This window comes from Leptodactylus fuscus, chromosome 11, assembly GCF_031893055.1.
Source record: "Leptodactylus fuscus isolate aLepFus1 chromosome 11, aLepFus1.hap2, whole genome shotgun sequence".
Classification (NCBI taxonomy): domain Eukaryota; kingdom Metazoa; phylum Chordata; class Amphibia; order Anura; family Leptodactylidae; genus Leptodactylus; species Leptodactylus fuscus.
Window position 1 is genome coordinate 34101721 of NC_134275.1, and position 25328 is coordinate 34127048.

General features: G+C 42.8%; 1 protein-coding gene across 2 annotated transcripts in view; it reads right to left on the minus strand.

Annotated features, from left to right (window-relative positions):
• Positions 1-436: 436 nt before the first annotated feature.
• The window catches only part of WHRN (whirlin), a 133209-nt gene continuing 108317 nt past the window's right edge, over positions 437-25328 (minus strand). For both annotated transcript variants that reach the window (XM_075260177.1, XM_075260176.1), the window contains exons 9-14: positions 23885-23917; positions 9369-9440; positions 7395-7938; positions 4317-4480; positions 3255-3377; positions 437-1318 (exon numbers count right to left, since the gene is read on the minus strand). In XM_075260177.1, the coding sequence (XP_075116278.1) occupies positions 1136-1318; positions 3255-3377; positions 4317-4480; positions 7395-7938; positions 9369-9440; positions 23885-23917 (1119 nt within the window). In that variant the 3' untranslated portion in view covers positions 437-1135. The remainder of the gene's footprint in view (positions 1319-3254; positions 3378-4316; positions 4481-7394; positions 7939-9368; positions 9441-23884; positions 23918-25328) is intronic.

A 25328-nucleotide genomic window follows, 5' to 3' on the forward strand; every position in this document is an offset into this window, starting at 1 on the left:
ATTACTAAGCTGCACCTTGATGACAAAATCCTTTCAAAGTCAGACTGCTGAAGCTCAATGGCCAATTTATTAAGACCGGTATTTCCTACATCAGTCTTGATTCCCGGTGTGCTAGTGTGACTAATTTCTTAAGAGGCCCCTTGTAATAAATCTGATGCATCTCCTGTCTTCTGTGTGTCACAGATTGACCTGAGGCATAGTTTACACTAGCTCCACCCCCGAGGTGCGTGTGCTGCTCAAAACATGCAAAAGTCAAAATCTGTGTCCCCAAATCAGTTGTGCATCATAAATTGCAACTTGTATTATTTGCCCTAACGGATCCCGTCCATCTTCTCATTTCTTCGTATCACACCAGGAAACATTCATTGCTCGTCGCTCTTCGATGTATGTTCAATGCTCAGCTCCGCCTATTCTCACCACACACTCATTTCTCTAGTATGAGGTTTATTGAAAAAGTAAAGTGACAAGCTCTGTAATTACATACATATTACATGAATGGTCACAACGTGGGCTGCACGTCACTCACACACGGTAGCAGGACTGGAGTGGGAGTCCCTCTCCTCCATTAAAGGCTAATAAGTAACAGGCACAGAGCAGTACTGTGGAGATGACACCTGCACTGTCATCTATATGTCGCCATAAACTGTCCATCAGCATCTATCAGTCTAGTAAGGAATCAGTACAACTACCTGTACATTTAATTGTTTTTGCTTTTGTTTCATTGTATACCATAGAAAGCATCAGCTTTACAGACAACGTAAGATGTCAGATTGTCCATAAAGATGATATATGTCACTACTGGGCACTTATTTCACCCGGCGCCATGTTAAATAAGTAAGTTTGCTCTGATTTCCTTTGCGCTCTATATGTCACATATGCGGAAGGTATCCATCTATCATCTCGCAGACATATGCTTTCCTTCCCTGCTATCTGCCCCAGCTGTAAGCTGACAGCACATTTATAGCATAAAGGGAGTATATAAGCCACATGTTGGACAGCAGAACCACGTATGTACTGTAGCAAGGGCACACAAATGGCAGCTACACAGTATAGACATTAGCATGTAGTACGTGTTTCTCGTGGCACTGACCCCAGGTTGGGTTACACTCTTAGACTCTGATACCATAAATGGCCACTATAGTGACACATTGAACTCTGTGACCAGAAAGTCCATATAATCCTTTTCTTTGGTCTTAAAAGCTTCAGCAATGATCCTGGCAGCCTCCCGGTGTTCTTTATCTTGTAAGGAGATGCCGTTCACCTCTAAGATGACCTGTCCCACACGTAGCTTGCTGCAGTTATGAGCGGAGCCTCCTCGCTGCAAAGCCAAAGGAGAAGACAAGTGCTTAGTTAAATATATACAAGATGTAGAGGTAGGCCATATTCACACTACCGTTATTAATGTCCATTGTTGTTATCCATCATAAGATAACAGCAACAGATATTAAGCATTGCAGACAAACGGATACAGACAGAGCTCCGTCCCTCTGTTCCTGTTCCCTTCGACATGAATGTAAACATCATTACTGACACTGTCATCCTTCATGTATCTTTTACTGTTGTAATAAAAAAAAAGTCTGTTTCTTCTATCAGAAAAGTAAAAAACATGGCAAGAATTAAGCAAATGCGATTTTACATTGTGGTAAATGCAAATGGACACCCAATGGAGGGGCTCCGTCTGTATTTGTCATCTAATGTCTGTTGTTTTCATCCTCTGATTTTGCCAATAATAACGGTAGAACCCACTGTTAGTAGTTTGCTAGGGTTAAACACATATGTTTAGGCCTCTTTTAAATGGCCAGTTGAGGCTGAGACCCCACGTTGCGGAAACGCAGCTTTTTTGGTTGCAGATTTTGCTGTGTTTTTTGAGTCAAAGCCAAGAATGGCTACAAAAGGAATAGGAAATATATAAGATATACTTATACTTCTGCTGCAATCCACTCCTACCAAAATCTGTAACAAGAAAAAGCTGCGTTTCTGCAATGTGGGGCCTCAGCCTTAGGGTGCATTCACACAGAGTAACGTGCCGCGTGACCTGGCACGTATACGCCGTGTGAAATTTTGGGCGCCGTGATTTTGCGGCCGCAAAATATTGCCGCGTATACGATCCCGGCTCCCATTGAAATCAATGGGAGCGTATATGGCCCGCAAAGTCACACGGCGTATACGTGCCACATCACGCGGCATGTTACTCCGTGTGAACTCTGCCTTATAGTGCAGGCTTTTAGATCTGTTCCACAGATGTATCTTTCAGGCAACCATCTCACATCACATGGTTAAGTACATATATTTCTCCAACGCAACCAATCTACTATGTCACGTTAAACCGTTATATACCTATTTTTTTGTGAAAGGGAATCTGAAATATTCAGCACTAGATAGTGAACACTTTGAAAGTTGGCGGTGGGTTAGTCGCCAGTGGTATCTCAGGAACTCGCCGGCTGTAAATTACAGTAGCTGTGAAGTGGATAGGGCTTAAACAAATCCTGTCCACACACCTCTCTCCCAATGTGTGGTTTGGATACTGTGGCATGTAAAGCATTGCTGCAGATTCAACAGTGGTTTGCTCCACAATGCAAAGGTTGAAAACCTCTCTAGCTGTACGGCATAAATCTGCGGCAAAAAAGGTTGGTTTTTTTTGCACCAGACATGTTTGCTGCAGGACATTCTCTGCAGACATTCCATAGTGATCCACAATGTGTGTATGTAGCCTAAAACCATTTTACAAGCAGACCTTTACACCCCTGGACAAAGGTCTAGCTGCCAAAATGATGAACTTTGATGCAATATGCAGTTATGTTTCAAAATGAGTGGCCAGCCCGATACCCAGCCTATGCCTGGGCTTTCCTCTGTACACCCTGCCCTATTCCACCTCCTTGCTTCAGCACTATCCTTGTAATAGTTTCCTGCACTGAATTTTCTTGCATGTACAAATGTGATCCTGGCATTGTCCAGGCACAGTGCAGAGTGGTGGCAAGAGCATTGCAGCTGAATGCAGGGCATTGTTTTGCAAGGGAAGCCTGAGTATTTTTTGGCCCTGGACCACCCACTAGGCACATTAACTTATTTGCAATTGCATCAAAGTTGGGGATTGGACCTCAGGGGCACATAGTCAGTAACTGTAAACTAATAGCCCAGAACTTGCATCCCGAACAAGACTGGAAATGTCATAGTGAGTGTGACCCAAGATATTACCTATTGTATATTATAAACTATAATGGATTATTTGTAGCTAATGATAGCCATGACTTTACCTGTATGGTGACAATACGGGGCAAAGGCTGGCGTGTCTTGGCTCCTCCCTCAATAGCTATTCCCAGGGTAGGGGCAGACTTCATCACACGCACTAAGGTGGCAGAAGGCGCGAGCAGGCCTGGCTACAGAGAGAAGACATCCTGTCAGTTGCCATTGTGAATTAGGTGAAAAGATTAGTGACCTGAGCGGATAAAAGAGATTAATACAGAGCACACGATACAGGAGCGGACACAGGGGCACAAACAGAAAGAGCTCTGTATAATACTAGCTGGCATTTTTGTCGCAACCAGTCCTGGAAAGTGACTAAACGTCTGGCCTAGCCTGTTCACTGACATCAGACTATAGGGCAGGACACAGATGTACTGTAATATGGAGGTTGCATTAGAATAGGGGGTCACTGGTAAAGCCTATAATATAGAACACACTAAACATTAAAACTGATCTGTCTAATGACAAACAACAACAGACCCCAAGAGATCCCGACATCTATAAAGGGGGCCATCGTGTATCCTTTGTTTTCCCTTTCATGCTTGTAAGATTTATTTTGTCCATGATTTTAGAGACTCACAGTCACAGACAAATCTCTCCTGTTACAGGATTTTTACAAGTGTCTTGGACCTGAGCCATAAAACTATTAGTATAGAGCGCTGCTTCTAGCTCTGGGTTTCACTAGGTTTCCACCAGAGTTCTTTCTATTCCAGAAAAACAAACACAATTGGTTCTGTTAGATGACGGACACAAAGAGAACCCGATGGGCCCCATTGACTGACTATAATTTTGTTTTTTTTAACTGAAACAGCCAGACAAATATGTCAGACTTGCTGGACTTTTCCGTCTGACACTACAGACAGAGACTCTGATGTGAACTCAGTCTTAGTTCTAACACCACCATTGGTGAGGTTGCTGTGATACTGATGAATTGGTTGATATGATATGATATTGACTGATCCTGGTTTTGGGAAATTGATTTGATCATGGCCACATATTTACAAGTGTATTTGCATGATTTATTAGATGCGATCTTCAGCACGAGGCATTACACCTTCTCCCCCCTCACTTACTGGTTTTGCCATGTTCTCTACTCCTTTGGATTTTTGAGGCTGAGGGCTGCTATCTTTGCTGCCCCCACCGACTTCCCCTGCGTCCACTCCACTGTCCTCGCTGAGTGTTTGTCCACTGTCTGAAAGCTGGGAAAGAGAGGCTGGGGGTGATGTAGGCAGGACAACTGGGGGAAAAAAATCTCATGTTAGTAAAGTAAAGAACATTGCATTATTAAAGTAAAGAGCTTGCACACAACGTGGAGCACATACAGAGGAGCCGTCACCTCTCCTAACATGTCTGTTGCTGGAAATGCTTGTATTTCCCATATAACAACAATTCTTGTGCATCATTTCTCTTAAAAGGGTTGTCCAGGATCCAGCAAAATTGGATACTGATTAACTGTTTTGGCCAACCAAAGTCATACCAGGTAAATAGTTGGATTCAGCTCTGTTCCTATTTGAGTGAATGAGAGTAAATCTGTGGTACCCAGTGTAACATCTTTAGCATATGGAGCTCTGTACACTGCATACAGTCAATAAGGTCATTGCTGGTTTTGGCCATATACCAGGTGTAAGGCTTTCAACGGTTGAAACTGCTGATCAGTGCAAGGTTTGGGTGTCGGAACATGCCAGCACCCTCCTCTGCATCAGCTGGTCCCTGTTAGTATGGGGGATTTTATCCTCTATTATGAATGGAGTGGTGGTCATCATATATTGGTCAGACAGTGCATGCACCGTTCTATTCATTTAAATGGGAGTGCCGAAGATAGCCTTGCGCAGTGTGTACGGTGGTCAGGACTACTAGTCTATTCAGGCCAGAATGGATCCACCGATCTACAAATGATCCCCCTTCTTGTGGATAGGGGATAACCCATTTAAAAGATTAAATTGAAGGCACTTTAGAAGTTACGCCTTACATGTTATACCAAACAAGCACAAATTGCACTGTCCATGGTGTCTTTAGGAAACTATTCAGTGAAACCACAAGAGGGAGACATTCACACTCTCTTTCTCAGTGACAGAACTTTTATATAAGGAAAAAATATCTTTGTACCGTATTAGCCAGTGGATATGAAATATAAAAAATTGAGTCTTCAGTAGTTGATACCTTTTTTAATGGCTAACTAAAAATGATGACAGATTGATTGAAAAACCTCAAAAGCTTATAATCTGTCATGATTTTTACAGTGGCGTAACTAGGAATGGCGGGGCCCCGTGGCGAACTTTTGACATGCCCCCCCCCCCATCCCAACTGACGCCGAAGACCTCGAACGACCCCCTCCTCCGCACTCTATTATGTCCCTTAGTAAGCCCAGCACACAGTATTATCCCCCATAGTGACCCCTGCACACAGTATTATCCCCCATAGTGGCCCCTGCACACAGTATTATGTCCCATAGTGGCCCCTGCACACAGTATTATGTCCCATAGCGTCCCCTGCACACAGTATTATGTCCCATAGTGGCCCCTGCACACAGTATTATGTCCCATCTTTTCACACCCCAGAGTATAATAATCAGAGACCCGGGGAATAAGAACATTAAAATAAAACACAGTTGCTTACCTGTCTCCCGGCTCCTACGCTGTCGCCCGCGCTCACGTCCTTCTTTAATTACGTCGGACATCACATGACCCGGGAAGCATGCCGGGTTCATGTGACGTCAGAGACGTCAGAAAAAGTAGGACGGAGGCCTGGCAGGATCGCGGAGAGGTAAGTAACAGTTTTTTTATGTTCCTTTACCTCTCCGGTCCGCCGATCATTATACTCAGGGGTCTGCAAAGACCCCCGAGTATAATGATAGCCTTTGTGGGGCCTGCGGTGTCACAAGTGAATAGGGCCCGTAACAGCCTATTGAAAAAAAAGCGCAGTGGTAGCGGCTGTCACCGGGCCCCCTAATGGCCCGGGCCCTGTGGCAGCCGCCTCCGCTGCCTCTGCAGTAGTTACGCCACTGGATTTTTAGTTGATAGAACATTTATAGTTTGGCCAAACTTGAGCTGGGTTTATACATTAATGTTGTGCCTGTGGAAGAACAACAGCAGTTACATTTACATTGGTAGACAATGATTCCTAAAATATATTAAGTCTGTATTGTAGAATCCTGCCTTTTACCACAATGATGCAATTGTCTTATACTGTGTGTGCTATGTTTGTTACATTACCCTAGCTATATAGGTTTAACATCATTCATGTGTATACATTTTGCATATAGGTTATATTCCTACAACCATGATTCTGATTCTCGATTTTGCAACAGAGATGCTTTTGTCTGTTATTCATTGCCAAAAATTTGTGACTTTTCTTCTTTTTCACACAATCCACACCACATTTCTGAAAGGGGACATGATAAGAGGCGTGGGCAGAGCTTCCATATTTATAATTATTTCTGCCAGTTTATTGGCGGAATTGATGCTTAAAACCTACAGACATGTCCATTCTACCAACTTTCTTGGGAGTCTCTCAGTCTTCAGGCCGTTTTACCCACTTCAGTGCAGTGAATACTAATGAGAAGGTTACCAGGGGATATTTGGGCAATCTGTTCAAAGCCTTAGGCCACTTATTTTATGACCAGCCACAATATCACAAACACATTAGGTATCCCTGTGTCTGAAAGTGCCCGGTCTACTGAATATAGGGGATCTGCTCCTGTTTCATCGGGCAGCCAGGCTGAATTCCAAGTGGGGGAAATAAAAACAGTCCTCAAGCTCAGGGAAGGGGAAGACAGTCAACCAAAACACCCCCTCCCCTATCCCAGCACCCAACATCTACTGCACCCAAAAACTCAGACCATTTTAAAATTTTCCAGTAGCTGCTGCATTCCCCCCCTCGGCTTATACTCGAGTCAATAAGTTTTCCCAGTTTTTTGTGGTAAAATTAGGGACCATGGCTTATATTCAGGTTGGCTTATACTCGAGTATATATGGTTATTAAAAATGTTGCAGTTGAGCTGTTGTACATTTCATTGCAGCCACATGGCGAAGGTATTAGGTTTTTGCCTAATTTTTGGGGGGGCATAGAGAATACCTACAACTCTGTATTGAAATGGAAAGACTACATGTGCCTTTGGACAGACAAGAAAAAACAGTGTTAAAATCTCTCACCTCGAGTTTGTGGAACAGCTCGAATTTCATTCACATCAGGTTCGCTATTGGGTCGATGGACTTCCACCATTACAAAATGTTGACTTGTGTGAGGGTCTAATACATCTGTGTGTGTAGGGGTGGACGGTTGTGGGGGACTCTCTATGACAGGCTTTAATCTGGTTGGTGACTGAACTCTTGGGAAAGGGGTTAGAGGTAGCTGCGTGACCAGAGCCAGCTGGGCAGCAGAGCATATAGGGGTCTGGTTTTTGGGTGAAACTGTAGCATATATTGCTTGGTTTGTGTTCTGTGCTTGAGGAGAAGTTGGGGGTGTAGTTAGAGGAGGTAGGGGTGGGCTTGGGGTTGGGGGTGATGTTAAAGATGGTGGAAGAGGGCTAGGGTGAGTTGGAGCAGTGAAAAAGAGCCCGGATTGAGAAGATCCAGAGGAAGGGCGTTGAGCTCGTTCCCCACTTTGCCTTCGAAGGACTGCAGGAGGTTCTTCTGTAGGTATAGGGGGAGGTGGTCTATATGCAGGGGGCTCATCTAGGAACGAATTGACATCATCCTGCAAATATAAAAAAAAGAAATGTTAAAACACAAGTAGCACATGATGCAGAGCATACATCACTGACACAGCTGATCGACAAACACTGGTAGAGAACTATGATCTGCAATGATAGAGCAGAGGGGGAGCAAACAGCTACGTGGTATCTTTACTGTTTTATACAATTGGCCCTCTCAGAATATCTGTGAAACAGGAACGCACCTTAACACAAGTATATCCAAATGTTTGAAGTTTCACATTTAGTAACATTATGTATGACAATATGATGAAGGGCGTTGATAGCCTTGTGTCTGTGTCTCTCGTTCTCGAAAGGTGAAGAGTGTAGGAAGGGAGGGGTAACTAGAGAATGACCTGGTAAATGGAGAAAGAAGGATTTTTCTCTGATAGAGAAGATATAATACATAGTCTCTAACATCTGCTTGTTAGTGACCCTTCACCTTGTAAAGGCCTCAATCTAAATAAGAGGGCTCTGACAATCTCATTCCTGTTCTACCCTATTCTACATGTTCTACGCTATTCTACCCCCATTCCCTAGTTCTACCCTATTCTACATGTTGATGAAGGATATGTTAAAAAGCAAAGATGAAATTAGTTGCCCACTTTCTAATACTGATGGGATATTCATAGGACAGGACATCAATATTAGCTCTGCAAGGATCCTCCACTCAGGACCACCACAGATCAGCTGCTCTGGGACAGCACAGCTTCTTGTAAGGTTTACATGCTGAGAGCTCGCTGCTCACTTGCCATACAAAGTGTAGTATTGGCTTTAGGTACTGAAGTCCCATAGACTTTAACATTACCAGAAGCCACGCTGTCCGGAAGCAGCTGATCTGCAGGGGACCCTGGTGACGGACCATCACAGGTCTAAGAATAGAAATTGGATAACCCCTTTAACAAAAGATTTCTATCACGATTAAGTTAGGCACCTTGTTCTGTTGTACAATCATGCTGCAAGTGAATAGGATTACTCTTTAGCAGCACAAATGCTTGGGGTATGTTCAGATTTTAGCAGGTATTGATAAACTTGTTCTCATGAAAACCAGCAGATAATTAGAATAGACTTTTTGCATATATAATCACTTCTCTCTTTAAATAGGTCTTTTATATTAGCCCCGTGTGAAAAATACTATTGACCTGTCCGCAAGCAGCCCGGGATTAATAGACAGATCATGCATAAAACATTGCTTCTAATCGGTCACATTGTGCAGTAGGCCCTGGGGGTGGAAAGGTTCATTTTGGCTTCTCTGGTGCTATTTTCAGAACTGTCCATTGTAACACCAGTCACAATTTCTATCAGCGGTATAAACCATGTTCATGATGCCCGGGAGGTATGTTTGTCCTTGGAAATGTATGACACCGCCTGTCGATTTGAGTCTATCACCAGCATGGATTCCCATAATTATCAATCTCTCTACATTTATACTTACCAGAGAGATGTCAGGCAGGGTTGTCCGTGTAAGACTGCCAGAGTCCGCACTGCCATCGGGGTCGGCTCCATTCTAGTTAAAGCACAGGAGACATTTAACAATACAAATACAGATAACATATCACATAACACTAAAAATATGCAGAAATAATAGTATTGAAAGCCCAGTACGTGAGGACTTTGTGTTTCATCCTAAACCCATGGGCATGTAAGGGAGCACTAGATGTAAGGACACATTGAGATTTTCTGTTTCTGCTAGCATGTCTATTAAGCCATCTGGTGCCCGTCTGTAACCTGTTTTTGGGAACTGCATTTGGAAAATTGCTCCGTGAATGCTTTTACAGTTGTGTGGGTCAAGCTGACAATGCATTAACACCACTTATGGGGTTGTCAGAGATTAGAACAAGGAGTCTGCTTTTTCCCCAAGAACTATGGATTGTGTCTGGTAATCCAAATCAGGACCATTTATTTGAGTGTGACTAGCTGCAATACCAGACACAGCATGTGTACAAGAGTGGTGCTGTTTCTTGAAAAAGTAGGTATCTTTTTCTAATCTCAGAGGGTCCATTCACATGAAGGAAAATGGCGCTTTATTTGGCGCTGATTTTTCTGCACTGGAAAAAAAAGCCTCCCATTGACTTCAATGGGTGCAGGCAAGCTTTTATTTCCACTAGCGGAATTTTCCACTGGCGCTAGTGGAAAGAAAATCTAGCAGAACTCATTGAAATTAATGGGAGGCTTTTTTTTTTCAGCGCAAAATAAAGCGCTATTGTCCTCTGAAGGCCAGACCAGTGCCCCCATCCCATTTCTGCACTTGGGTAAGAAGACTTGAGGGGTAGCTTAGAAGGGCAGATTTGTAGCCCATACTGAAAACTTACATTAAATTTAAAAAAAGACAAAGAACTCAATTTTAACCTGACCATGAATCGCCATGTTACTACCAGGCAATAGTCTAACTCCACCAAACTTGACATCTTTCACGGGCACGTTCACTCCCCTAGGTTTGCCTGAGTCAATTTGGAAATGACAATTTTTTTTCCTCACCTACATTTTTTTTTCCGACTGTAATTTTTATTAATTATTCAACAAAAAAGGAGAATAAGAATTTACAAAAACAACTACAAGAACAATCAGAAGAAATAAACAATAAAGTAATGCACCTACATTTATTGTAACACTCGCTTAAAGAACTTTTGGGGGTCAAGGAGCCTTTAAGAAGGGGATATTGTACGGTGCGTTAGTCTGGTAATTGTATGTGTGCTCCATTTCAGCTTTGGCTATTACTATATCCTTCCTATAAAACTTTCATTTTGAGATATATATAAAGCCAACAGAGGAGGATATAGAGGAGACTGACTACAAATAAGCTTGCCGCTGAACAATTCATTAGGAGTGAGTGATGCATCCATATCACTTTATACCTGGTACCCCAGGGGTGCCACTATTTACCAATGAATTGACAGAAGCTTAAAAAAAAGTCCCATTATACCACAAATCCTCTTCTCCCTGCACAAAAGCCATCATCCTTTCTCGGTAATATACAATAAAATATGCGGCAATGTGACTTTCACCGAGCAGGTTTTTTAAATGGTGTCATCAGATTTATTGGATCTCATTTCAGTTAATGCAGAATTTCCCTGATGCTGATTCAAGCTGTTATATGGATAGCAGCACCCCGGAGATTTCTGATCATATACAATGGGTATTCCCAGAGGAAAGCAGTAATTGGCAAGTGATGCCAAGCGTGCAAAAATAACACGGTGCAACAATTATTCTTTATCTGCTGTAATTTTACAATAAATCACAGCCCAGGCTAAACTTAGAACTTTACAAAGGCTTATCTGTTAGCAGCAGAGGTACGGGTACCTTGGTGTTACCCACTTCCTGCTACACTGCACCAAATACTCAGCTGTGAGGGCCGTCTACTACCAAAGACTCTCTGCCCACATCCCAGACTTCATATCTGCAGACGAGAAGAGGAAACTCTACATCCTACTGGGAGAAGAAGAGGCCACTGTGGAGATCGCTGCCCAATACGTGTCCAGCTGTCACCAAACAAGAGGAAGATGAGACTCCACGGACTGTTATATTTATCCCACCCCACCCCACCCCCCCATATAGCAGTCACCAACGAAGAGGAACACGAGACTCCATGGACTGTTATACCCCAAACCAACCGCCCCGCCCCACCCCACCTCCAACCCCCCCCATATAGCAGCCACCAACGAAGAGGAAGATGAGACTCCATGGACTGTCATAACCCAAACCCCCCCCCCATAACCACCACCCACCCAACCCAACCCCCCCCCCCCTTTACTAGCTTTGGCAATGCCAAATAACTATTCGGACGTGCCAATAAAGCATTTTTTTTTATTTGATTTTGATTTGATTTTATTAGAGGGCCCACAATCCAGCAGTATAGAACACGTGTGTCCATTATGTAGTGTATTCCTTGTAGTCCAGTCTCAATCCTGTACTGATCAGTAGTGTATATAAAAGACGGCGCCATATAAAAAGGAACCTATGAAGTCCTCCATTAGGGAACATCCAGGTGTTGAAAAATGCATCAAAATCCACAGTAAAATCCAGATGATTTATATGCAGATTTTGCTGCAGATTTTTCACCCTATTGCATTTAAAATCTGCACCACAGCTCAATTTCTGTGCAGATTCTGCAGAATCTTTTGTAAAATCTCATTCACATTGCTTCGGCAGCACAACATCCGCAGATGTAAGGCCCCATGAACACATCCTTGTGAAGGGTATGGGTCAGGAAAAATGGTACTGATGGCACACGGATTGGTATTCATGTGCTATTCACGATTTTCACTGACCTATACAAGTAAATTAATGGACCGAGCCGCAAAAATGGACAGATGTCTCATGCACTTGCCTATTACTACTATGCAGATGTTACCTGTACAGATCTACAGGGAAAATATACACAAATTCCATCCTGTGAGTACTTACGTATTTTTGTATCATGTGTTTGTTCCCCCCACTCCTGTTTTATCACCTTTGAGCCAGTGCAGTCCTGGACAAGTTCTTACTACCCAGTCTCATAGTGAAAGATGTAGCACAGCTGTATGTACCTACTCTGTCTCTGAGCTGGTGTGGCTTATAGTTACTCAGGGCATTGTCTAAATGATCCCCTGGTCTTCACCCTTTAGGGGAACGTTCACCTGGTGGAACATCAAGCTGATTCTACCTCAATCTGCCTGAAAATATCACCAAATTCTGCCCTCAATCTGTCTCCCTAAATCAAAGCAGGATGCCAAAAAAATATTCATCCTGCTCAAGGGTGCCGCAGATTCCTTGGCGGATTTTGCCGAAGAACCCACAGAATGAGCCAATCCACTGAGTAGCCCCATTCATTTTAGCCTAATCTGCAAGTGAAAGCCAGAGCAGAGGGGTGAAAAGTAGAGAGGAATTTGAGGGGAGAGGTCCACCTCAAATTCCCTTTCCACTTCCGCCATACCCTAAGCCTTATATGGGTTCACATTCAGTGACTGCTGACCTAGACAGTTTAAGAGACACTGGTGCATGGCATTGAAGGCACAGCTGGAGACATAGTCAGTAAACAACCCAAGGTCATGGCAGGTGGGGTATGTTTTTATATGGTTCAATAGACAAGAGTTCAGGGCAGGCAGATCAGGTTCAGGGATACAGTAATGGGGCACATGGGCTGACACCTTCACAAAAGAACCTTTTGCACAGGCACCCACTGCTGGGGTAATGTGCCTGAAAAAGGCCAGAAGTGCAGGTGATTTACTATGTGAGGCTGGAGACAGGAGAGCAGGGACATCAGTGGCCTCTTCCAGAGGGCAAAGATAGTAGGGGTGCTGATACAAATGGGATCCTCTTGGGATCCTCTTACCCCAAGGCCGCCATAGCTATTACATTGGCTACCTCTATGCAACACACCAACATTACCATGCCAGGAGGTAGATTACTGTCAACATATTTTCGTTTTAAAGATAGTTGCTGTATTGGAAAATGGACAATGATGTCATATTTCTGCTGTATCTGCACTTGTTAAAAAGTAAAACACACAATCTTCACAAATAAGCCTTTCTGAGCGATGTTCTGTCTTAGGTTTTCTCAATCTCAAGAGCTCCAGCTGTGGCTAAAATCCATTTTCCTGGCGGTTCAGCAGATTCTGCTTTCTATTTTAAGGATTTCTTATGAAGATAGCGAGTACCTCTTTTTCAGAACATTGTCACTGTCTAAAGCATTGCAGATACATTTACGACACTCGATGGCTTTTTACATGTGATGTTCAACACATTCTCTTTATAAATAAAACATGAAGTATTGGGAAGAGATATAGTCCACGTCACATGAGCATTGTGCGGTGTTTTCTTTATTGGAAGTGTCATTGGATCAGATTATACATCCTACAATGAAGGAAAACTCTTCTAGTTAGGAAGCAAAAATTCTCCAATTTCCTAAAATTGGACAACTACCGGCTGACAATCATTTGTGAGACTGTGCTGTATATTCTCAAGGAACAGATTTCCATCTGCTAAATAACCATTTTAGAAAGTTCGTAGATTTTCAGAGTTGTTAGTAATTTCTATTTTTGGATTAACTAGGTAACAAACAATGGCGGGATTTACTAACCCATCTACGTCAGTTTTCTGGCACAGATAGGTGCAAATTCAGCACATTTCTGTCCTTTCCTTGCGCCAAAGTTTTGTCACATTGATCCTTCTGCACCTCGCTTGCCAGAGTCAGAGTGAGATGAGTTGAGATGCCTTGGGCCAATAAATTTACTATAACTCACGCCAGAAAGTTGGCCTAAATTATACCTGAAATCTATACTGGATCCTGACTAGAGTAGATTTCAATTTTGTTTGCCATTATATGGCGTTGTAATGTATGACAATGTATTACCTTATCTGAAAAATGAGAAAATAAGCACATTTCCACTACTTTCTGAATAAACCTACGGTATGCTTTCTATGCTTAATCTTATGATAGGGGATAGCACTGGCAAAAATGGGTGCTTTGACAAGTGCACCTCACTTCGGGTGCACCAAGCAGCTCTCTTGCATACAGGTTAAATGTCAGCTATCTCACCGATCATGCAAACAGTGTTCCTCACATCAGTGGAAGTGATCAAGTATGTGAAGTTTTGGTCCATTTGTTTTTCACAGAATTTCCAGGGGACTGGAGTTCTGCTATTTCAGCCTGATGTTCCAACATTTCATCACGTGACCAACCCCACTCTACTCCAAGTACAAGCAGCAGGAGTAGAGCAGGGTTGGTCATTTGATGAAGGGTCATAGCGTCAACTGGGTTAGCTGAAACAGAACATGTCCAATCAGCACTTTGAAAAGCTTGGCATGATGTGGAACAGGCATCTACATTATTAAGCTCACCTTTCTGGTCTAATATGTACTATGAGAAGTTTCTTCTCCGCACATAATACCTTTAAAATTTGGTACAACCCCATGTATTCAATATGCTACTGAGTTCATAGTGGCATTATTCATAACATTTCGCATTGAAAGAGGTATCCCCCCTCCCCATATCTACATACTTGCATACATATCTACATACTTCCAACAGAGCTTATAAAGCAGCATACTATGGCTGTCCACATTAAGAAGACATATTGCCTCTATGCACTTCCCCTATTTCATCTAGGATGTCAGAAGCAGCGCCACACCTCCCATGAGGCGACCGCTTCAGGCAGCGCTATGCCAGGGCCCCGGGGAGTGCGGCATTTTTGCTTACCTAAGCCAGTCCAGGACAAGCTGTCCTGGACTGGCTCAGCATCACCGAGCGGTGGATTGGGGAGGCCGCTGGAGCAGCGCTGCTCCAGCAGCCGCCCCTCACGCTCAGGCAGAGAGCAGGTCCTCTCCCTGCCTGCTCTCTGCCTGCTAACGCCGCACCGCCATGCCCCCTTCGCTCTTCCCCGCCCCCTCCACTCCACCCCCTTCTCCCGGGGGGGGGGGGGGGGGCGGCGAAAAAGGCAGGTTCACTCCTGGTCAGAAGCTCAAGGTATTGACGATTTTCAGGCTATTCTGGTCCCCCATACTTTACAGTGCAGTTTTGCTTGTTTGCATTGGTTGCTTTCTATAAGTACACTTGCCTTACCAAAGTTTTGGCTTCAATTAATACAGGTTGAAAATTAATTTAAACTGATAAAAACTAAAAAAAATTATCCACTGGGGTGTGCCTTGGTGTTTGTGGCATTGACCGCTTCAAAGTGAAGAAAATAAGATTTTCTTACATGAACTTCTGCTTATGGCACTCGCTCTTAGTCATATCTGAACAGGCAGGTTATACTGACATTTGGAGAGCTGCAATGTCCTATCATTTTCTGTACATGTTCTGGGAGCAGGGGCCATCAATTATACACATTTCAGACACTAGAAAAACAACAGTGTAAATCATTGATGAAAATATACCTTATTTATAAGTAGAGACTCAGTCCTTTCTTCACTACATCAGACTACAACAGGCTATTACTCGTAGTTCAGACTATGGCAATTTATTACTGACCTCTAATCAGGTCATTAATACAAATGATGTCATTACTATACAAGTATGGGGAGGCCTATCACTGTGGCATCCACACACTTACTTGCGGTTGGCCAACAATTGTATGGTATTGTGGATAAAATGATGCCACGGCATGGGGGCAGAATTATGGCTGCGTGCTGTCACCCTAATGATTAGTAGTGGTTAATAATAATAATAATAATAATAATACTAATACATTTTATTTATATAGCGCCAACATATTCCGCAGCACTGTACAATTTATAGGGTTCAGATACAGACATACATAAAGAACGTCATTTCACACAATGGGACTGAGGGCCCTGCTCAAAAGAGCTTACAATCTATGAGGTAGAGGGGGTGACACAAGAGGTAGCAGGGGCGACATTGCTTATACAGTGTTCAGACAATTTTGTAATAGAGGTTACAGTCATTACACAAACAAAACTTTGTGAGCCGTCACTAGTCGTGTCCTTTAACATGTGGATAGTGCTTGGACAACTATGTTAGGCTGAAAAGGCATCAAGAACGGAAGGGTTAGCATTAGGAATTGTGATAGGCTTGTCTGAAAAGATGTGTCTTTAGTTTGCGTTTGAAACTGTAGAAGTTGGGAGTTAATCTTATTGTCCGGGGTAGAGCATTCCAGAGAAGTGGTGCAGCTCGGGAGAAGTCTTGTATACGAGCGTGGGAGGTTCTGAGAATAGAGGATGTAAGTGTTAGATCATTGAGTGAGCGGAGAACACGGGTTGGGCGGTAGACAGAAATGAGGGAAGAAATGTAGGGAGGTGCGGCATTATGGAGAGCCTTGTGGATGAGGGTGATAACTTTATATTTTATTCTATAATGAATAGGCAGCCAATGTAGTGACTGGCACAGACCAGAGGCATCGCTGTAGCGTCTAGCCTGATAGATGAGCCTGGCCGCTGCATTCAGAATAGATTGTAGAGGGGAGAGTTTAGTGAAGGGAAGACCGATTAGTAAGGAGTTACAGTAGTCAAGGCGAGAATGAATCAGAGAGACAATAAGTGTCTTTAGTGTATCTCTGGTAAGGAAAGGACGTATTCTGGAGATGTTTTTGAGGTGGAGGTGACATGAACGTGCGAGTGATTCAATATGAGGGGTGAAGGAAAGGTCTGCGTCAAATATGACGCAGAGGCAGCGGGCATGCTGCCTAGGAGTTATAGTAAGGCCTGAGACTGCAATGGATATATCAGGGACAGATCTGTTAGATGGTGGAAACAGTAGTAGTTCAGTCTTAGAGAGATTTAGTTTCAGATAGAGCGAGGGCATGATATTAGAGACAGCAGAGAGACAGTCACTGGTGTTCTGTATGAGTGCAGGGGTGATGTCACGGGAAGATGTGTATAATTGGGTGTCATCAGCATAAAGATGGTACCTGAAGCCAAATCTGGCGATGGTTTGTCCAATGGGGGCTGTGTAGAGAGAAAAGAGCAGGGGGCCGAGGACCGAGCCCTGAGGAACCCCAACAGCAAGGGAAAGAGGGGAGGAAACAGAGCCCGCGAATGATACACTGAAAGTGCGGTCTGAGAGATAAGAGGAGAACCAGGAGAGCGCAGTGTCCATGAGGCCGACTGAGCGGAGCATAGTGAGGAGAAGTTGATGGTCAACAGTGTCAAAAGCTGCAGAGAGGTCCAGAAGAATAAGAAGAGAGAAGCCACCATTGGATTTAGGCTTTAGTAGATCATTAGAGACTTTTGTGAGAGCCGTTTCAGTAGAGTGCAGAGCACGGAAACCAGATTGTAAGGGGTCAAGCAGAGAGTTAGCAGAGAGATAACGGATTAACCAAGAATAAACCAGGTGTTCCAAAAGTTTAGAGATGAAGGGGAGGTTAGAGACGGGTCGATAGTTAGCAGCACAGGATGGGTCCAGGGAGGGTTTTTTCAGTAGCGGGGTTATAACAGCATGCTTGAAGGAGGATGGGAAGATTCCAGAAGAGAGAGAGAGGTTAAATATTTTAGTAAGGTAAGTAGTGACAGCAGGGGACAGAGATTGGAGAAGGTGTGAGGGGAAGGGGTCATTACTGCAGGTTGTGGGGTTAATACTCCTAATGAGCGTTACTCCTGAAGGGGTACGCAGTATGAAAAAAGATCTGCTTCCGTGGATGAATGGTCCAAACAATGGATACTGCAGTTCAGCATTTCCAAATGTATGATAAGGAAGAAGGAAACCCTCTGTCTAACTATCATACAGCTTCAAAATGAGTCAATGATGCAGCCAGACAGCAGGGAAAGCAAATAGGATGCTCAGCTGTATAGCTAGAGATATAACACATAGAATGCTCAGCTGTATGACTAGAGATATAACCAGTGGGAAGCTCAGCTGTGTAGCTTGTGATATAATAGTAGGAAGCCTGACTGTATAGCTAGAGGTATAACCAGCTATACAGAAGAGCATCCTATTGGTCATACCCTTAGCTATACAGCATCCTTCTGATTATACCTCTAGCTATACAGCTGAGCTCCAACTAGTTATACCCCCTAGCTATACAGCTCAGCAAACTACCATTTATACCCCTAGCTATACAGTTGAACTCCTTCTAGTTATACCCCCTAGCTATAAGGTTCAGCATCCTACCATTTATACCTCTAGCTATACAGCTGAACATCCTATTGGTTATACCCCTATCTATACAGCTGAGCATCCTACTGGTTATACCTCCAGCTATACAGCTGAACATCCTACTGGTTATATCCATATCTATACAGCTGAACATCCTACTGATTATTCCTCTAGCTATGCAGCTGAGCATCCTATTTGCTTTCCATGCTGCCTGGCTGCACTATTGACACATTTTTGAAGCTGTCTGATATCAAGATTCATAGATCCTTCTCTTTGAAGTCCTAACTAACACAAACCTGCTAAAACCATGCATTGTTAACTGAAAATAATAAAGAATAATACTCCTCTGATCATTGCCATGCTTTATACTGCAGCACTGTTTACTCAGAATTGCTGTTGTATATTATCACAAGTATACCAAGATGTCAGGGCAAGGAGCTAATATCTATTGTAGCAATGACAGTGTAAACCACCTGCATCAGACATAACTGTGAGAAAAAGGTATTATCCGGTATCTGCCCCAATAAGGCAAATGCTAGAAATCTAATGAATGCATATTAATGATATCCCAGCATAAAAGTACCAATTTACTCCCTGCAAATCTATGGTAAAGAAAGACCCATCAGAAATACAAGGCTATGTTCCCTGTGAGACAGGAAAATCAAAGAGATACATAGGCAGAATTAAATAGGTCTAACCCGAAGGGGAGGGAGATCAATACTAAAAGAAAGCAGTTTTATGATCTAATCTTAAGTCCACTAAAGATAACAACCTGGAACCAGACTGAAGATGCAAGCAGATCACCCTTGCATTTCACACCGCAATAACATTGCTTTTATTGGACACGGCCTGGATCTTATTCCTCCTTTCAGTATATGTGGGTCACAGTAATTTGAAAGTTTACTTTTTCTGAGTGTTGAGATAAACCATATGGTTCTCAATATAAAAGGAGTATACCAACATTCCAATTGACCCCAACCAATTGCAAGAATGGGGTATCCTGATCCCCCCCCCCTCCCCAGCTGCAGGACCTTGTTTCTCAGTCTAGTCCCCTGTATGAATAGAAAGGTAGAGTGCGTATGTGTTAGGGAATAGCCAGATGATAATTCCCCAGAAGCTGGTGGCAAACCCTGGAGGAAGGGGCACAAGGGACAGTGAGCCCTAAGCTGAAGCCCCCAACTGACCCTTCCTATTGCCAGGCCCTATCCTACGTAATAGGCGGCAACCACAAAGACAGTCCCTTCCGGTATAAGTGATACACAAAACGCAGACAAGACGAACAACAACAAAGAGAGGTCAGCTAGCCAGGGTTCGGTAACAGTCGAGTGATGCAGTGCCAAATCAGAGTCCAAAAGAATAGTCAGTAGGGAAGCCAAAGGTCAAGGATTAGAATACAAGTAAATAAACAGCAAGGGAAACCAGCAAGCACGAGGCAATAACAGGCACCAGTGTGAATGTGAGCAAAGACTAAATAGGGGAGGAAGAACCCGCCCCGGAACCTGACAGGAAGGCAGTCTGTCAATCACAGGCAAGACAAAATCAAACCACTGAATGGACAGAGGCAACAAGGGCAGAAGACGGGTGTGGTGCAAATACAATTACAGAACTAGAGTCGTGTTCACACAGTGCAACTAAAACCTTCAAACAATTTATTAAACTGCACCCGCCTCCTGCGCCGCAGCACGCGAGCAGAGGGTGGCGCAGAGACCCGAAAAGGCAGAGATGTTACAGTATGTGACCACCATCGTATTCACTTCTATGCTATTATTACCAAGAACCAGACAATCCCTTTAAAAGGATTTCCCATAAGCAACTGCTACACGATTGGTGATAAATATATGATCTTCAGGGGTATGACATGTGGAACGATCACAAGAATGGGGGTTCTCATATCCCCTGAGTGTCTGACCACCGTTCTATTCACATCTATGGAACTAACAGAGCCCCAAGTGTTATAAAACCAAATGGGATTACCTATAAACACCACATGTCACCACAGGATGAACTTTTTTAGAATAGAGGTCCCCAAGAACTGTACAAAATGTACACCCTTGGCAGTCCATACTACATAATGGAAGAAGGGGAAGTAATAGACCCTGATTTGACAGGTGATTCCTCATCTCCAGCCCTCGGTGGGTTAAACATGTAGTATAGTTTATTATGTCTTCAGGTTTGTACACAAATAACATTGTTTAGCAGAAATCTCAAGATTTGACTGTTTTAGATTTCTAAGATGCATTTTTGGAAACACGGCTGGAGATTACATATACATTTTACATCGCTGTGATTAATGCTGGAAGGCATTTTGCTAGATTTATGCTAATAAACATAAGCAGCTGTTTGTCTTACATGGAAATGTCACTGTAATGTCAAAGCCCAGAGATTACAAGGGAGAGGAGGAGATCTGGAACCAGGTAGAACAGACGAGAGAAAATGGTAGAAGCAAAGATGTGCAAACTGTTCGCCCTGCTGTGATCTGGGCAACTGCAACGAGTTCTTAAAGCGGCTTTCTCATAAAGGCAACGCCTGTCTCTAAGCCGTATTGGGATGTGATAGAGAGGGGTCCCTGCTCAGGACCCCCCCTCTATATGCCAGAATAGACCGCTACTAACAAGCAACGCCTCTCACTCTAAGGGACTTGGTCCATCCACCATTTATTGTAATGGCTTCATATAGTACCACATTTTTCCTGTAGCATTGGTTTATAAAATTGGTTACAGTCTACCATGGACATTTTCCATCTATACAGTACAAGGGAGGGAAGAGGAGCTTTCCGTACTGGGTATTGAAAACATTAGGTGTTCAGAAAGCATTAAAAACACAAATTTGTGGGCCCTCTGAAATGTAAACAACAGCTTGCTGACAGTTTCCAGGAGATGTGTTTCTACACTGGCATAGGCAGTCTACTTGGGTCACTGAATCACTACTCACCAGTGGTTTGGTGTTCCAAATACCGTAGCCTACTCCTAACTCTTGATGCCTCACAGTCATTCCCTAAAACCAACAAAGTATATCTTTGCTTCATTGTGCATGCATCTGAAGTCAGGCCCATGTGCATGGAAGCCTAGGTGGACTCGTCTAGCTTCAGTCAACCACTGGGCAGGCAACAGGGGTACAGGAACTGGGTAAGTGTAAAGATTTGGGAAGGATCAACATGGTTAGGAGTAAGCTATTGGGACACTAAACCTGACTGGCTCAGGTTTATTAGGACACTAAAAAGTAGAACTGACAGCTTCTCTTTTAAAGGGGTTTTCCTGGTATTTTTAAATATAACTCCCCGGGCAACACTTTATAAATGGATTGCACCTTTCTGACCTGCCGTTCCATTCAATCTGGGAGCAAAATAATTCAGTTTTTGTGAATTGGTGAGGGTCCTGGCAGTCGAACCCCCATAGATCAGCAAATCTTCCCTAAAGGCCACCAGCACATGAATGAGTGTGCCATCCAATGGTCCGTTCTGATTAAAGCATAGAGCATAGAAGCTCCAATAGAGGTAAGTACATCATGAATACATTTGGATGTCACTTGGATATCTCTCCGAGTATCATCCAAGTGCATTTCACTGCAAATTGGGCATTACATACTCCAACATGTGCATGGGGCTTTAGTAACTTGGTGTAACTGGATTGTCCCTTTATATAATAAACATATATCATATATACTATAGCTTATATACATAGTAGTAGACACATTGTAAACTTGTTTTTCCAACATAATGAAGAATAAGTTGCTGAGCCGCATTAACCATCTTGTGCCAATGTGCAGTATTACCCATTGGACTACTCCAAAGTATTATGCTACATTGTGTGCCATAAACTCTGCATCTTAAAAGTGCCAGTTCTCTGTGCCAGGTTCTGCATGATGGTGCGATAATGAACTCATTTGTTTTTAGTAGGAAGAGTGAACATGGCAGTCAGTAAGAGAAAACCATTAACATTTGCATCTGAGCTGCAAGACTGATCATGACAAGTAGCCACAAGAGTGAGTTCAGTTCTACATAATGTGCACAAGATCGGAGCCAGCTACTGGATGCTAAAAATGTGTCATCTAAGGCTGTAAGTACAATAATAGTCCCCTGCTGGGTGCACCACTCAATACCAGATGGTGCCGTGTGGTGTAGCTGAATGATACAGATATCAGATTGTACAGACCTTTGTGCAGTGACCATCTAGGACGACTATGTTATATCAAACTTGAATAAAAAAGAGTCTGACTATAAACTGAGACCCTATGATATGCCATCTGTTTATAATCTGAAGCGGCTACGGCCCCTTATAGTCGTTCCCTGCGCTGTACCAGCCCAGCCGCCTACACTACAGCTTTATTTAAGTGAATATTTTTCCAAGGAAACTTAAATATACAAAAGAGCTAAACATGAGGTTTTACAATGTAAAAAAAATATTGTTACCAATCCCCCATTGCTCTCCACTTCCTATAGTCCAACACACAATGTAAATTCTTGGAGATGCCACTTTATCCAATCACTGGCTGAGAAGGGTCATCAATGCAGCGAGTAATTGGATGAGCCAGCATTTCCAATGTGACACTAGGAAGTGGAGAGCTGTAGGGGGGTCAGGCATCCTCAAACCAATGGGTGTTGGTGAGAGGTGTTATTTTTTTAATTTTAGGATCCCATGTTTAGCTTCTTTAAGCGTACTTAAATGGGATATGCTTGAAAAAAAATCAACATTACAACTGCGTATCATGCACTAGATCAGCTTTATTACTAATATAGAAGCAGACCCTTCATTATTATATTTGCTGCCTCCCCAGCTCTCTGTGACATCACTGACTCTGCTTTAATCCAATTCCAGTCCATAAGTAAAGCAGAGTCGGTCATGTGACCAAGCATTGAAGAGTCAGGCAGAGGAATGAGTTTTCTGGCCTCCCCAGTTGCTCTCTGCAGCATATATATTAGTAAAAAACCAAATAAAAAAAACACTCAAACTTATCCAGTGCATTTATGGTAAAAAAAAATTCCCCACATAACCCCTTTAAAATCCCTTTAAGTAATGGCATATCCTAGCAATATGCTATCACTTTATAATATGGGAATGCCACTTCAAAGGGGTTATGCCATGAAACATATTTATCCATAGTTGGGGCCTTGGTAGTCAGATCCCACTGCTCAGTTACCGTATTTCTCCTGTGTCCTATGGATAGAGAATAAATATGCTTCATAGCATAACCCCTTTAATGTATTTTTTTCCCCACAAACAGCGCCACTTTTATCTATGGTTCTGTCTGGTATTGCAGCTTACTCTAACTCATTTTAATGACACTGAGCTTCTGTACTAGATACAACCCATGAAAAAGAGTGTCTCTGTTCCCTTAAACAATCAGACTTGTTTAGTATAAGAAAAGTAATCTGGTTTTATATAGAAAATAAAACTTCCTTAGAAATACACTGACAGGGACACTGACCTCCATAACATCCAACAGCCAAAGAAGACGTTCCTAAAATGTAAGACAAGAAGATTTTAGTCATTTATTGTGATGGTGAGAAATAAGTATTTGTTTCGTTCATATGTCGTTACAATGAAATGACCCCTGGAGCAATCACAAAGAACCTCAGTTTACTTTCTAGATGCAATAACCTCGCTCTACGCTCTTGTCGTAGGAAAACATCTATCTAATAAGATATATCCTCTGCCTCCATGCAGGAGAGTGCTCAACCACTACATATACCACTCTTTCTATTATTCTAAGAATTCAATAAGGACATAAGACTTCAATAATGATCTGATTCTTCTGGACAAATTCACTTTCTGCCGCTGCCGTCAGTTGCTGGATGGTCAGAGTAATTGGTAGCACTTATGGAATACAGACATAACTAGTATGCTGCTCATCCAGTAATAGAATAATATTTTAGTCTGGAAGTCCCTATGCTGTACTGTACAAAATCTTATAGTACCTGTCACATAATAGATCAGAAAAAGCGTAGAAGATAGGTCACTTGTGGGAACAGATAAATTGTAACTTATTTATTGATCTAAGTCTTTGCTCATTCTGGCTTTAGGAGTCCAGTGGGCAGTCCTAACGTTATCTCTGTATCCATGCTTGTTTAGGGAAGGTGACCAATCATTGACTAGGACTGCCCACTGGACTCCTAACCTCTCAATGAGCAGATCAATAAATTATAAATTAGGCCTCATTTACATATTAGCACCCATTGTCATATTATGTCACTGCCAGCACCCCACCCTGTTCATTTGAGGGAGTTGCGCTGTTCGTGTTTGATCTGTTTTTCATGTCTGTGAAAAGCAGATCAATTTTTTTTTGTTTCATGTTCTATATTTTGCTTGTCTCTTGGTACATGAAAAACAGATGACACACGGACAGGCCCATAGACTTTCATTGGTGTGATGCATCTGTGAAAAAAAGGACATTCTTCCTAAGTAAATGCATTGATATGAATGGGTACATATGGTGTCCGTGAAAAATGGAGACGACACACTCATATGATATTCTTATCAATCTGATTTATCTCAATCTACTCAGCTACTAACGTGATGCTGGTATATTAGACTGCATTCTTAAAATTACAGGTTCCCTACAAAAATACTCTAATTGTTAGAGTACGGGTATAGACAAATCTGCAGAGTCCCACTGGAAGATTAAACCTGTATGCTGTGCAATTTCGGTGATTGATGCATAAGGCTATTGTCCTTTCTGTTACTGCAGGGACAAAAGAGATCTCTACAATTTTACCCATTACCTTTGGTAACTAAATCAGTAGTAGAGAAGTAACTGGAAGTAGCGCAGTCATGGCTACTGTAGCAACTTGCAGAATACACATCTACCCTTAACTTAGGCTCCATTTTGGTTAAAGGGGTTTTCTGTACCCAAATGGAGTTTTCATACTTAG